Consider the following 14,382-nt stretch of genomic DNA (forward strand, 5'->3'; position numbering starts at 1 on the left):
ATCTTTACTTAACCATAATATAATCTATCTGATACCTTGCAGTACCACCTGGCTTTTTCCATGTGTCTATTCTTCTATTATGATTTTTAAACTGGGTGTTGGCAATTACTAAATTATACTTTGTACAAAACTCTGTAAGTCAGTCCCTTCTTTCATTCATTTTTCCCCAGCCTGTATTCACCCACAATATTTCCTTCCTTGCCTTTTCCAATGCTTGCATTCCAATCTCCAACTATTATTAAATTTTCATCTCCTTTTACGTGTTTAATTGCTTCATCAATTTCTTTGTATACATACTCTAGCTCATCATCATCATGGGCGCTTGTAGGCATATAGACGTTATATTTTATCCTTATTACAATGATTCTTTCGCTACACGTTTTGAAATACTCTACTCTCTTCCCTATCTTGCTTATTACGAAACCTACTCCTGCCCGTCCATTATTTGAAGCTGAGTTAATTCTAGAATCACCTGACCAAAAGTCATTTTCCTCTTCCCACTGAACCTCACTAATTTCTATTTCTACAACATTTGCATTTATCCTATCCATTTCCCTCTATATTTTCTAACCTACCAACCTTTTTTAGACTTCTAACATTCCATGCTGCAACTCGTAGAATGTTATTATTTCTTAATTTTCTGGTGACCCCTTCCTTAGTAGTCCCCACCTGGAGATCTGAACGGGGAACTAGTTACCTCCAGAATCTTTTACCAAGAAAGGTGCCTCCATCTTTGTTATATAAAAATGCAGAGAGCTACATTTTCTTGGGGAAAAAAAGCAGCTGTAGTTTCCCATTGCTTTCAGCTGTGCAGTACTCAGAAGATTGAGTGATGTTGATATGGCCGTTTAAGTCGTCCTGACCTAAACAACTACTGAAAGAGTTACTGCTCTCTTTCAGGATTCATTCCTTAGTCTGGCTCTCGACAGATACCTCTCCGATATGGTTGCAGCTTTGGTCCAGCTACTCTGTATCACTGAGCCTCAAGCACCCTTACTATCAGCAAGGTCTCATGATTCATAAAGGGAATTTATTACTTTATGAAGTTAAAAAAATATTTTATTTTTTTCAGGCTGGTTGTTGTGAGACATTAGGTCTTCTGTCTTCACGATTTCCATGCAGTGTTTATCGCAGAGCATGGCAGTGCAAACTTGGGTGCAGTACAGGTTCAACAAAGTCATCAAGGTATTATGAATCTCCATTTTGTCACAATGAGTTGAATTTTAAAACTTGCCAATTTTTTGTGTCTAGTATTAATGTAATGTTCATTTGATACATTTAAATGAGTATAAATTGAAAAATGTATATAATTATTGCTTTCTATTTATTTGTATATTTTTTTTTAGTAACATAAATTGTGTTACTTGCTCCATGACTATATATGCCTATAGTTTGCAAAGGTAAACATTATATATATATATATTATTACTTAAATGTGTTTAATTTATAGAAACTGGTTTAATAAATGTTGGTTTAACCATTGACAAATATCCTAACTTGTTGTAATCCCACTTATTCATATTGCCTAAGATAATTTTCCAAGAGATGTATTCCATATGATGAAATTACATCAGATTTAAGGTGATAACATTTATCATCTTTGCTCAAGACCCTTGTTTTGTAATCCTTGGAGTTAATTGAATTGTTTGATGCTTTTCTCCTTTACTCTAGCTGCTAATCTTAGCATATTTACTACATCTTATATTTTCAGTTATTTGTTTTATATATGCCATTCTGTTTTCTGTCTATGTCTTAATACACAGGCAGGCTACTAACCTAGGTTGTCTCTGTAAAATTCAACCTCAAATTTCTCTTCTCTTATATTTATCTTAAGGCCTCTTCATTTAAAATTTCCAACTTGTTTAATTTTCAACATATTTCTTTAACATTACATTTTCAAAGACCTCTATTCTTTCCCATTCTGTTTTTCCTGTTACCTATGCTTCATTACCATAGTTCTACGCTATACACCAATGCTTGTAAGAATGTCTTTCCAATTCTTTTATCTATATTTGATACTAATGGACTTAGTTTTGCATAAAAGCTCACCTTGCTTGTTTATAGCCTGCATTTTAAATCTATCTTATTTCGTCCATCTGTTGTGTTGCAATTCTATTACTTAAAGTGAAAGTTCTTCCACTTTTGTGTATAGTATTTGCCTATAAATCCATGGCATTCACTATTTCTTGTAATTCATCTTTAGTTGATCAGTGAATCTTAATGTCTATATTTTCTTCCTTGAATAGTTGCTCTTATCTCAAATATTTCCTTCATTTCCTATATTGCTTGTTCTGTTTAGAATTTGAAGACAATGCCTACACCTTTGCCTCATTTGTTTCTGAATTTACACCTTGTATTTTTTTCATCTGTGACTGCTACCTGATTCTGTAGAAGATAAATAATTGTTATCTCCTTATATTCAAGTCTCAATTTTCTTAAAATTTAAAAATGTAGATCCTTATGTATGTTTGTGTTTACACTCATATCATATCTCATGGTAATCTTATTTTCACTATAAAACAAATAACATCAGGTTTCTCTCTTGTCAGTTGCAGGACCTGCAGTGTATTCCTTCCAGCTTTCTCCTCTGTAGCATTTTACCATCCTTATCCTCAGTTTATATCATTTTAACATTTCCTTTCTATTTAATCTCATGTATGCTCTTCATCTTCCTATACATCATATTATACTGCCGTTTCTTTAATATATCCTCAGTACTATTGCACTCTTCCTTCAACTACCTTTCCTTAGTTTTTTGTATTTTCATCCTTAACTCATTATTTTATTTGTGATACATTGCTCTTTCATTTTTTCCTGTTTTATTCTTACACCGTCTTCTTTCTTCTAATTTCTTTTGTATTTTTGTTCTATTTTTCAGTTCTGTTTTGCATGGTTTCTTGCATCTATTTTCCTCATAAAGGTGTACTTCTTCCTCTGCTGTTTTTGTTATGATATTTTTTATTCTTATCTAGGTCTCCTCATTGATCACATTTTCATTTTTTTTTTAATTGGCTTGAAGTTGGCTTAGGTTTTCCTCCTATTGTTTCCTCATACAATTTATTCAACTTTTGCAAGTTCCTTTTATTTCTTAACTGTGTTCGTTTCCTGTACCTTCTTTAAAGCTATTCTCATTTCCATCTTAAAAAGCACATGATCAATATTGATACCTGCACCTGATAATCCATTGTCTTTCTTAAAATTATTCCTTCACCTTTCATTTACTAAGCTGTGGTCTATCTGATAGGGAGATTTGTCTCCAGGAGATACCCATGACTTTCTTCTCCATTATTTTAATGTTTTTTGGTCTCCATTGTTTTAAAGTATTGGCTATAAATAACTATTTTCTTGGAAAAATTCTACTAATCTGTTCTCCCTTTCATTTCTTATCCCTAAGCCAAATTTTTCTACCACACCTACCTCTTCACCTTCTATTACAGCATTCATTCCAGTCTCTCATCAGTACCTTTCAGCAGTCCTTTGTAGATTTTATTTCATCTTCAATACTTGAAGTAATGACAGGGTTGGTCATTTACTGCATCATTAATCATGGCGCACTTAATTGCTTGAAGAAATAGTAAAAGGAACGGCAGGAAGAGGACCAACCCCAAACAACATTCCTGAATATCGTAAAAGAATGGCATCCACATTATCAAATCAAACATCAGGCTTGAGAGAGAAATTTCGTGGAGGATGATCATGTTACTGAGGATAGGAAGACAGTTACTGAGAGACAGACCGTACTGTAGACAGACTGAGTTACTGTAGACAGTTACTGAGGATAGGTTGAGGATAAGAAGAAAAATAACTATGTTCATCCCTCAAAAATTATATGCTGATGTTTATATATTATATTTAATTAGTAATTAATTAATTAATTATAATTAATAATATTAATTATTTATTATTAATTTAGTAATTACTTAATTAATTAGTAATTATATATTTTTTGTAATTATATAGAATATATAATGTAACGGGTGTTTCAAAAAGGATGCAACCCTAAGATTAAGAAGATAGAAGTCACACATAGCTAAATTTTATTTCTCCCTACTTGTCGGTTGGCAACACTGTAGGATGTTGGTTAGTAGCTTGTAACAGTTGAAATGTCCTTCTCATACACTAGTGCTGTACCAGTATAAGTTTGTCTCTATTGTGTTAACTATATTTTTTGCCAAGGACGAACATATGTTTATTATTGAGACTTATTGTGCGTATAAATCTTACGAATGAGTGAAAGACAAGTTTTTGATAAAATTTCCTAATTCTTCAGTTCCTAATAAGTCAACAATATTGAGTTTGATTAATAAATTTCATGAGACTGGCAGTTTACATGATTGGAAAAGCACAGGTTGACTCGATTATCACTGTTAACAATAGAAGTTCTGGAGGATGTGAAAGAACGTTTGACTCGTTCACCCAGAAAATCGCTCAGAAAGTTATCTTCAGGCTGGGCTTTCACTATCTACAGCTTTCAGGGCTACTAAAAAATTACAATTGCATGCTTATTGTATTGGTGTCATTTGAGAACTGAAGGAAATAGACCACAGAAAATGTTTACAGTATTGTCTTTGGTTTCGTTATTTTGTTAATGACAACAGTATTGAAATTTTTGATCATGTTTATTTCAGCAACAAGGCATGGCTTCAGTTGGGTGGCTACAATAACATCCAAAACTGTCAAATATGGAGCGTTGAAAATCCTCGTGCGTTTCATGATCGACCATTACATGCACGCAAAATTGGTGTTTGGGTGCAATCTACCGGTGTCGTGTAATAGGGCCTTTATTTTTTGACAAATCTGTAAATGGTGTGGTTTATTGCAACAGTTCATTGCCGTGCTAGATTTATACAAGCAAGAATGTAGGTGCGAGCAGGATAATGCAACGTGTCATACTGCTAGTGAAATGCTGGATATATTACAGAAATCTTTTGGCCGTCATTTGATATCAAAAGAGTTGTGGCCTCCCAAAATTTCCAGATCTTACACCAGCAGCATTTTTTTGTTTAGGGGTATTTAAAAAGTGTAGTTTTTAAAAACAATCCTTATACACTTGACAAATTGAAGGCTAACGTTGAAAGTGAGATTTCAAACATTAGTGAGCAAACGTTACAAAAAGTGGCTGCAAATGTTATGAAACATGTACGAATCTGCATCGCGATCACAGGAAATGATTTTGAACATCTGTTGTAAAGCTATTAATGGTAATTTGAATATTGTTGTATATAAGTATTTAATTAACATTAATATTTTTGTATTAAATTAATGTTGAAAACAAAGGGGGTTGTGTCCTTTTTGAAACACCGGTTATGTATTTATTTTAAACCAGGTGAGCAACTTAAAACTGAACTGAGCTGGCTGAAACTGCAGTTATTTGATTGTTATCTGTAATACTGCATTTTTATTAACATTTGATTTGTTAGAGGCCATAGTAGTATATACCACTTAAAATGGTTTTTAAAAAATAAATAAAATATTAAGTATTTTTTTATGAAGGAGGGTGAATCAAATTTAAATAGTAATTTTGCTATTCTACGCAGCAGGCAGTTTTGAGTTGGATGGTGGAGTGGCAGGTTAATGTTCAATATGTTAGAGAGGGGAAACAAGCTTTGTTAGCTCCTTTGCGCTGTTCTGTCATCAGTACAGTCATGAGTTAGCAAGAGGTTCTTCATCTGTTGCACAACATATAATCATAAAGTTTTTAACTAATGAAGGTGTTAAACCTGCAGAAATTTTAACTTGTTTAAAGGTACAGTTTGAGGACGCTACACTATCCCAGAACCAAGTGTATATGTGAGCCAGACAGTTAAGGAGCAGGTGAGAAAGTGTAGAAAACGAAAGTCATGATCGATGTCTAAGGTCAAGTCTCACAGCTGACAACATCTGTGCTGTTCGAGAGCTTATCTAAGGTGATCGCCATTTCACTGTTGAATAAATCGTGTCAGAAATACATATCAGCTGTGGGAATGCTCAATCCATTGTCGCTGATCATTTTTGCTTTAGAAAAAGTAGTGCTGAGTAGTTTCCGAGATTGTTGACTGAAAATTAAAAACAGTTCAGATTGGAGATCTGTAAGGAACTTCTGAATTGATTTCGGCAAGAAGGGGATGATTTTTTGAGGCACATCATCACATGTGATGAGGCATGGGTCCATCATTACACTCCAGAGCCAAAAATGGCAAGTAAGGAATGGCGAAGGAAGGGGTTGCCCAGTCTGTCAGTCAGAAAAGTTCTTGCAACAATTGTTTTTGAGTTGAGGGGAGTTTTATTCATTGATTTTTCCACATTCAGCAAAATGTGAATGTGGCTTTGAAACGATTCAAAAACAATGAAGATGTCAAATCTTGACATCTGGAGCGCATGAGCCATTGGTTGACAACTAATCTTCAAATTTTTATGAACAAGGAATATTCAAGCTTCTAAATCATTGGCAAAAGTGTGTAGATTGTGCAGGAGACTACATAGAGAAATGATGAAGTAATGAATTGTGTATATTATTAATTAATAAATTTATAAAGAAAAAAAAATTACTGTTTATATTTGATTGCCCTTGTACTATTAGTTCACATTTATATTTGTTTATCTATTCTCCAGATTTTTCTCCATTAATGACTGACTATATCAGTTGTTGCTATAAACATATTTGCTGGTCATAATCTGTAATATAAAGTGACTTTTTAATTGGAATATAATACTGATCAGAAAATTATGTGTATTATTGTGCTTAAGTATTTATTTTACATGATGCTGTTTTTTTTTTCTCTTGTTTATTTATAGTCCTTCAGCTGGACTTATTGCAACTGTGATGACTTTTCTTACATCTGCTCCTATATCACATGATCTGGATTCACATTATTGGCTGCTTCTGTTAGCAGGAAACTTGTATGCAGGTCGAAATATTTTTATGTAACTTACATAAATATAATATATAAATAGACTTATAGAAAATAATATATAAATAGAATATGCACATAAATATACACTTATATGATATAGAATTTATTATTTTAAAATAATTTTTTGTTTCAGACAGAGTTGACCTAATTCATTATTAAAATTATTTTCATTAATTACTATAAAAGGATTATAATTATCCTACAACTTAACAAGATTTGTTATTTATTGACAAAATCTTCTCAGTTGAATTTTCATTGGAAATCTGTAATCCGAATTCTCATCTTTTTTTTTTTTAAAACATTTTATGCTGTTAGAAATGAATGACTGAGTTAGGATATATTATTAATAAATTTAGAATATAATCAAGAGATCAATCTTAAAGGCTGGTCTGGACATATTATACAATGGAAAAAAAAGTTAAAAAATGGTACTATGTTATTTTATAAAATGCAGGTCTTAACTTAACTTCTTTCATTGTAAGTAATTAATGTTTATTTTATGTGCACTCCTCCTCTATGAATCATGAGACCTTGCCGTTGGTGAGGGGGCTTGAGTGCTCAGTGATACAGAGTAGCTGGACCGAAGGTGCAACCATATCGGAGAGATATCTGTTGAGAGCCAGATCAAGGAATGATTCCTGAAAGAGGGCAGCAACTCTTTCAGTAGTTGTTAGGGGCGTGAGTCAGGACGACTTAAATGGCCATATCAACATCACTCAGTCCTCTGAGTACTGCGCAGCTGAAAGCAATGGAAAACTACGGCTGCTTTTTTTTCCAAGAAAAGTGGCTCTCTGCATTTTCATATAGCAATGATGGATGCGCCTTCCTTGGTAAAATATTCCGGAGGTAAACTAGTCCCCCGTTCGGATCTCCGGGTGGGGACTACTAAGGAAGGGGTCACCAGAAAATTAAAAATGAACATTCTACGAGTCGGAGCGTGGAATGTTAGAAGTTTAAAAAAGGTTGGTAGGCTAGAAAATTTAAAAAGGGAAATGGATAGGATAAATGTGGATGTAGTAGGAATTAGTGAGGTTCGGTGGGAAGAGGAAGGGGACTTTTGGTCTGTTGATTTTAGAATAATTAACTCAGCTTCAAATAATGGACAGGCAGGAGTAGGTTTCATAATGAACAAGAAGATAGGGAAGAGAGTAGAGTATTTCAAAACGTGTAGCGATAGAATCATTGTAATAAGGATAAAATCAAACCCTAAACCGACAACGATTTTTAACGTCTATATGCCTACAAGCGCCCATGATGATGATAAGATAGAGTGTGTATACAAAGAGATTGATGAAGCAATTAAACACGTAAAAGGAGATGAAAATTTAATAGTAGTTGGAGATTAGAATGCAAGCATTGGAAAAGGAAAGGAAGGAAATATAGTGGATGAATACGGGCTGGGCAAAAGGAATGAAAGAGGGGACAGACTTATAGAGTTTTGCACAAAGTATAATTTAGTGATTGCCAACACTCAATTTAAAAATCATAATAGAAGAATATACATTTGGAAAAAGCCAGGCGTTACTGCAACGTATCAGATAGATTATATCATTGTTAAGCAAAGATTTAGAAATCAACTGATTGATTGCAAAACTTACCCTGGAGTAGACATTGATAGCGACCATAATTTGGTGATAATGAAATGTAGATTGGGGTTTAAAAACCTGAAGAAAAGGTGTCAGATGAATCAGTGGAATTTCAAGAAGCTTGAGGAAAAGGAGGTAAAGAAGATTTTTGAGGAGAACATCGCAAGAGGTCTGAGTAAAAAATATAAGGTAGAAAATGTAGAAGAAGAATGGGAGAATGTTAAAAAGGCAATTCTTAAATCAGCAGAAGTGAACTTAGGCGGAATAAAGAGAACTGGTGGTAGAAAACCTTGGGTTTCAGACGATATATTGCAGCTGATGGATGAAGGTAGAAAATATAAGAATGCTAGTGATGAAGAAAGTAAAAGGAACTATCTACTATAAACAGTAAAAGGAGTTATAAAGTAAAAGGAACTATGCTATAAACAGGAAGTGCAAATTAGCGAAAGAAGAGTGGATTAAAGAAAAGTGTTCAGAAGCGGAAAGAGAAATGAACATTGGTAAAATAGACGGAGCATACAGGAAAGTTAAGGAAAATTTTGGGGTACATAAATTAAAATCTAATAATGTGTTAAAGAATGATGGTACACCAATATATAATACGAAAAGTAAAGTCGATAGATGGGTGGAATATATTGAAGAGTTATACGGAGGAAATGAATTAGAAAATGGTGTTATAGAGGAAGAAGAGGAAGTGGTGAGGATGAAATGGGAGAAACAATACTGAGATCTGAATTTAAGAGAGCATTAAAAGACTTAAATGGCAGAAAGGCTTCTGGAATAGATGGAATACCTGTAGAATTACTACGCAGTGCAGGTGAGGAAGCGATTGATAGATTATACAAACTGTGTGTAATATTTATGAAAAAGGGGAAGTTCCGTCAAACTTCAAAAAGACTGTTATAGTCATGATACCAAAGAAAGCAGGGGCAGATAAATGTGAAGAATACAGAACAATTAGTTTAACTAGTCATGCATCAAAAATCTTAACTAGAATTCTATACAGAAGAATTGAAAGGAGAGTGGAAGAAGTGTTAGGAGAAGACCAATTTGGTTTTAGGAAAAGTATAGGGACAAGGGAAGCAATTTTAGGCCTCGGATTAATAGTAGAAGGAAGATTAAAGAAAAACAAACCAACATACTTGGCGTTTATAGATCTAGAAAAGGCATTCGATAACGTAGACTGGAATAAAATGCTCAGCATTTTAAAAAAATTAGGGTTCAAATACAGAGATAGAAGAACAATTGCTAACATGTACAGAAACCAAACAGCAACAGTAATAATTGAAGAACATAAGAAAGAAGCCATAATAAGAAAGGGAGTCCGACAAGAATGTTCCCTATCTCCGTTACTTTTTAATCTTTACATAGAACTAGCAGTTAATGATGTTAAAGAACAATTTAGATTCTGAGTAACAGTACAAAGTGAAAAGATAAAGATGCTACCATTTGCTGATGATATAGTAATTCTAGCCGAGAGTAAAAAGGATTTAGAAGAAACAATGAATGGTATAGTTGAAGTCCTACGCAAGAACTATCGCATGGAAATAAACAAGAACAAAACAAAAGTAATGAAATGTATTAGAAATAACGAAGATGGACCACTGAATGTGAAAATAGGAGGAGAAAAGATTATGGAGGTAGAAGAATTTTGTTATTTGTAAGGTAGAATTATTAAAGATGGACAAAGCAGGAGCGATATAAAATGCCAAATAGCACAAGCGAAACAAGCCTTCAGTCAGAAATATAATTTGTTTACATCAAAAATTAATTTAAATGTCAGGAAAAAATTTTTGAAAGTATATGTTTAGAGTGTCGCTTTATATGGAAGTGAAGCTTGGACGATCGGAGTATCTGAGAAGAAAAGATTAGAAGCTTTTGAAATGTGGTGCTACAGGAGAATTTTAAAAATCAGATGGGTGGATAAAGTGACAAATGAAGAGGTATTGTGGCAAATAGATGAAGAAAGAAGCATTTGGAAAAATATAGTTAAAAGAAGAGACAGACTTATAGGCCACATACTAAGTCATCGTGGAATAGTCACTTTAATATTGGAAGGACAGGCAGAAGGAAAAAATTGTGTAGGCAGGCCACATTTGGAATACGTAAAATAAATTGTCAGGGATGTAGGATGTAGGGGGTATACTGAAATGAAACGACTAGCACTAGATAGGTAATCTTGGAGAGCTGCATCAAACCAGTCAAATGACTGAAGACAAAAAAAAAATATGTGCACTATTATTATTTATTTATATATGTATGTATAAATAAGTGGTAGTTTCCTTGTACTGGATTTTTCTGTGAATATAAAAGCAGTATATTCTATTAATGTGATCATATGTCTGTTCTTTAAAGTATTATGCTGCTTCTGTTAAATGTTATATCACCAACATCTCACATTCTCTAATTAGTGATGCAAAACCAGTGAGTGCTTTATGGGAAAATTAACCTTTAGGTTTATTTTCTTGAAACCATTTTCAAAACTGTTCGATACTTTAAGAAGATTAAATTATATTTTTCAAAACTTTTTCTGAAATTGCATTCAGGTGAAAAAATGGCAGAAACCCATTTCTGACCCTAAGGAATATCAGTCCTTGGTACATTTATTTATGAAATACTTTATTGGCTAAGTCATCAGGACCAGGACAAAATTAGCCTGTGACTTTTGATTTTTTATTGATAAGGCATTTAGCTACTTATGAGTGATACCTAAACGAAGCCCTTACATGCGCATGAGTATATTACATATACTTTTAAACATTTCCTTTGCCTTTTTTTTTACATCTATTTTCTTTTTTGCTGAGCATATTATATATAAATCAATTCTTGTATTTTAATCTAGAAATGATAACACTGAATTTGTCAGTCAAACTTAGTGAATTTCCCATATAAACCTTGGTGACAACTTCATTTGCCATAACAGCATTTACAATTGACAAGTATGGATTCTGTAGGGGTTTCTGTTTGTATATGTACTGTCTTTGTACTAAATTAACTTTTTTTGTGATTGTCTGGAGACAGTTTGTATTCAGTCTAGGGACAATGTTTCTCAGTGCATACTAAGCTATAGTTTGATAATTTAATTATTATTTGCATAAGGTTGTAAGATATAAAACCTTAAATTATTTGGATTATTACTTTTGGTTTATATATTAAACAGATATATCAAGACAGACTTCTGTGAACTTAACATTATGTCAAGGTAAATTTACCGTCTCAGTCAGTACTGAGATATCAAGATTTAGACTGAAATAAGAAAGTTGTTGAAGACTTATTATGAAATAATTGAACTATGGCAATAAGATTGTGATTTTTAAATTTGTGTATAATGAACAACTAGAATTGGAAATAAATAACCTTGATATTCTCAGAGAAGATGCTTTCACAATACCACACAATTTGCATTGGGCACTTGTTCTTGCTCTCCATTATAGTAATAGTATTAATTCTGTATAATCATGATATGGATAAACTTTTCTTAAATGCAATATTATAAAAATAGCACAACATTCTAGCTCCTTTAACTGTACGTTTAATTTACAGTTAAAGGAACTGGGAACTCAAAATTAGTTCTATCACTTATCAAACAAAAATTTTGGAAAATCATTTCATACCAAACTTGTTCATTGATATTTATTTTTATATAATTATGTTGACTGTGTAATTAACAGACTTTATTTTAATAGATGCTTTTTGAATAGAAAACTAAGAAATGGTTGATAATTTCTCAGCACTGAAATTGTGTAAAACTGTTAGTGACATTTCTTTAGTTTAGTTTGAATATGTTGGTTTAAGAAGAGTGTATTCCATCCATATAGTAGCATCCATTCATATGGAACTACCTTGTTCAGATGATGCAATTTTTATTGATATTTTATGAAATAATTACCAGAAATTGAGTTTCAGAGCAAAGAGGCTCTTTACTTAAAAAAATAAATAAGTCACTATAATAATTTTTTATGATTTTTGTTTTTAATTACTGTTAAGTATATAAACAGTTGATCATTAGAACATTTATTTCTGACTTAAATTTGTATCATGAAAAACACAATAAATGGTGTTGCACTTATACTTATAATCTTATTCTTTGATCAACATGCACAGCTTGTTGATCAAGCTGTGCATGAAATTTAATTTTATTTAATGCCTTTTACCAATCGAAGAATGATTGTAATGCGGGTAATATGCTGAATTAGAAAAGACAGAAGATTAATAACCTCAGTGATCTAGGTGCTTGTAGAATATTATTCACTTACCTATGTGCTTGCCAAATTCTTCAACAAATCATAATGATACATGATTTTATTGAACTGCATGTAATAATCTATAAATATCGTATTCTGTCTAAACCGATGTTCAGAATCAACCTCAACCTATATTTCCATGAAACTCTGTTATTTTTCAAATATATCACTCAGTTTTGAAAGCAGTGCATATTAATTAGTGAGGCTATACCTTAAAACTGGAAAAGTTTCGTAATAATATTTTTTAAGAAATCTATGGAAGTTGAAAGGCAGAAACAATCTTTCAGACAGTTTTCCTGAAAACTTCACCTATAAGAATAAAATTCCTTATACAGTTGAATAAAACAGTTACAAATTGTAACCAGGGTATTAAGATTTGACATCCTTTAAGGAATTTTTCTATTAAATTTAAGTATTCTTTTGTTGGTATACTTTAATTTGACTGATATATGCAATATACAATATAATTTGTCATGACTGATGTATTTTGTATTGAGAATTATACTGTAATATGAACAGGTTTTACAAACTTGAATATGGTAATAATATGTTACCAATGTGTTCCCTTATAAATATTTTACCTGTTATAAAATATGTCATACCAAAAATATAATGGATCGATCATTTTAAACAAAAGTAATTTGACGAACCTAAAAGTTTGAATTTATTTTTTATTTGTACATTATGATATAACAATCTAAGTAATTGAGAAATGTATGTGATATAATTATAATTCTGTTTTATTGAAAGTGTGATAGATTTATTTGTTTTCTGCTTAAGGGTACTATTGTTACAGTTAAACTATTGCTCTTGTCATTATTAACGTTGTTAGTTATTTGCTCTTATTTTTTCAGGTTTGGCTGAAAGTGCATTACAGGCTATGGATTTGAAAACTGATTATGATAAGTCACAGCTTTGGTCTGTGACAGGGGACAAGAAGGTTGGCTATTATGTTTTTATTTTCTAATTTATAAAATATATACTCATGGTAAATAATCATAAAGAAAAAATTCTTCAGAAATGAAAATAATTTTGGAATATTCTTTTCTCTAAAATTCAAAAGTAAAGATTTTTTCAGGACCATACCAGAAAAATTGTTTCCAAAAGAGACGGAAACTTTTTCTATCCATTTTCAATATTTAAGTGATAAAATAGTGATATAAACATGATTTCCAGCACTTTTTCAATAATACAGAGTTTTACACATGCCCCCTTCTTATTTGTAATTTTTACAAGCTCAAATTTTTAAATTCTGAATATATTACTATGTAATTAAGAAAAATGAATTTTGTTAAAAAAAATGTTTTCAGATTTTAAAGTGAGGAAGCTTATTTTATTTAAATTGTTAAAGAATTGGATTTTACTTTATGGTGACGATCTAATAATTTCAGTGAACAGAAAAATCTTTTATTTTATTTGGACACCCTCACACATTTGTGATACAAAGGTGTAAGTCTGCATCTGGTTGTAAACCATTTTCCTTATTTAAATATGATTTTTCTGTTTTCATCCTAGATTTTTATATTATCTTTAGTATAGTAATTGTCATTTACTGATCAATTGTTTCAAATGAGCAACTTGAAGAAGGTGAACTGCTGACTTTAAAAACAGAATTTAGAAGCAGTAAGCAATTAAAATCTCGGCTAATTGCCTTACTGT

General features: G+C 31.9%; 1 protein-coding gene across 3 annotated transcripts in view; it reads left to right on the forward strand.

Moving 5' to 3' along the window:
- The window catches only part of htt (huntingtin), a 310,315-nt gene that overhangs the window by 98,265 nt on the left and 197,668 nt on the right, over positions 1-14,382 (forward strand). For all 3 annotated transcript variants that reach the window (XM_075355687.1, XM_075355696.1, XM_075355705.1), the window contains exons 16-18: positions 1,073-1,185; positions 6,775-6,887; positions 13,578-13,663. In XM_075355687.1, coding sequence (XP_075211802.1) covers positions 1,073-1,185; positions 6,775-6,887; positions 13,578-13,663 — 312 coding nt within the window. The remainder of the gene's footprint in view (positions 1-1,072; positions 1,186-6,774; positions 6,888-13,577; positions 13,664-14,382) is intronic.

This window comes from Lycorma delicatula, chromosome 1, assembly GCF_047948215.1.
Source record: "Lycorma delicatula isolate Av1 chromosome 1, ASM4794821v1, whole genome shotgun sequence".
Classification (NCBI taxonomy): Eukaryota; Metazoa; Arthropoda; class Insecta; order Hemiptera; family Fulgoridae; genus Lycorma; species Lycorma delicatula.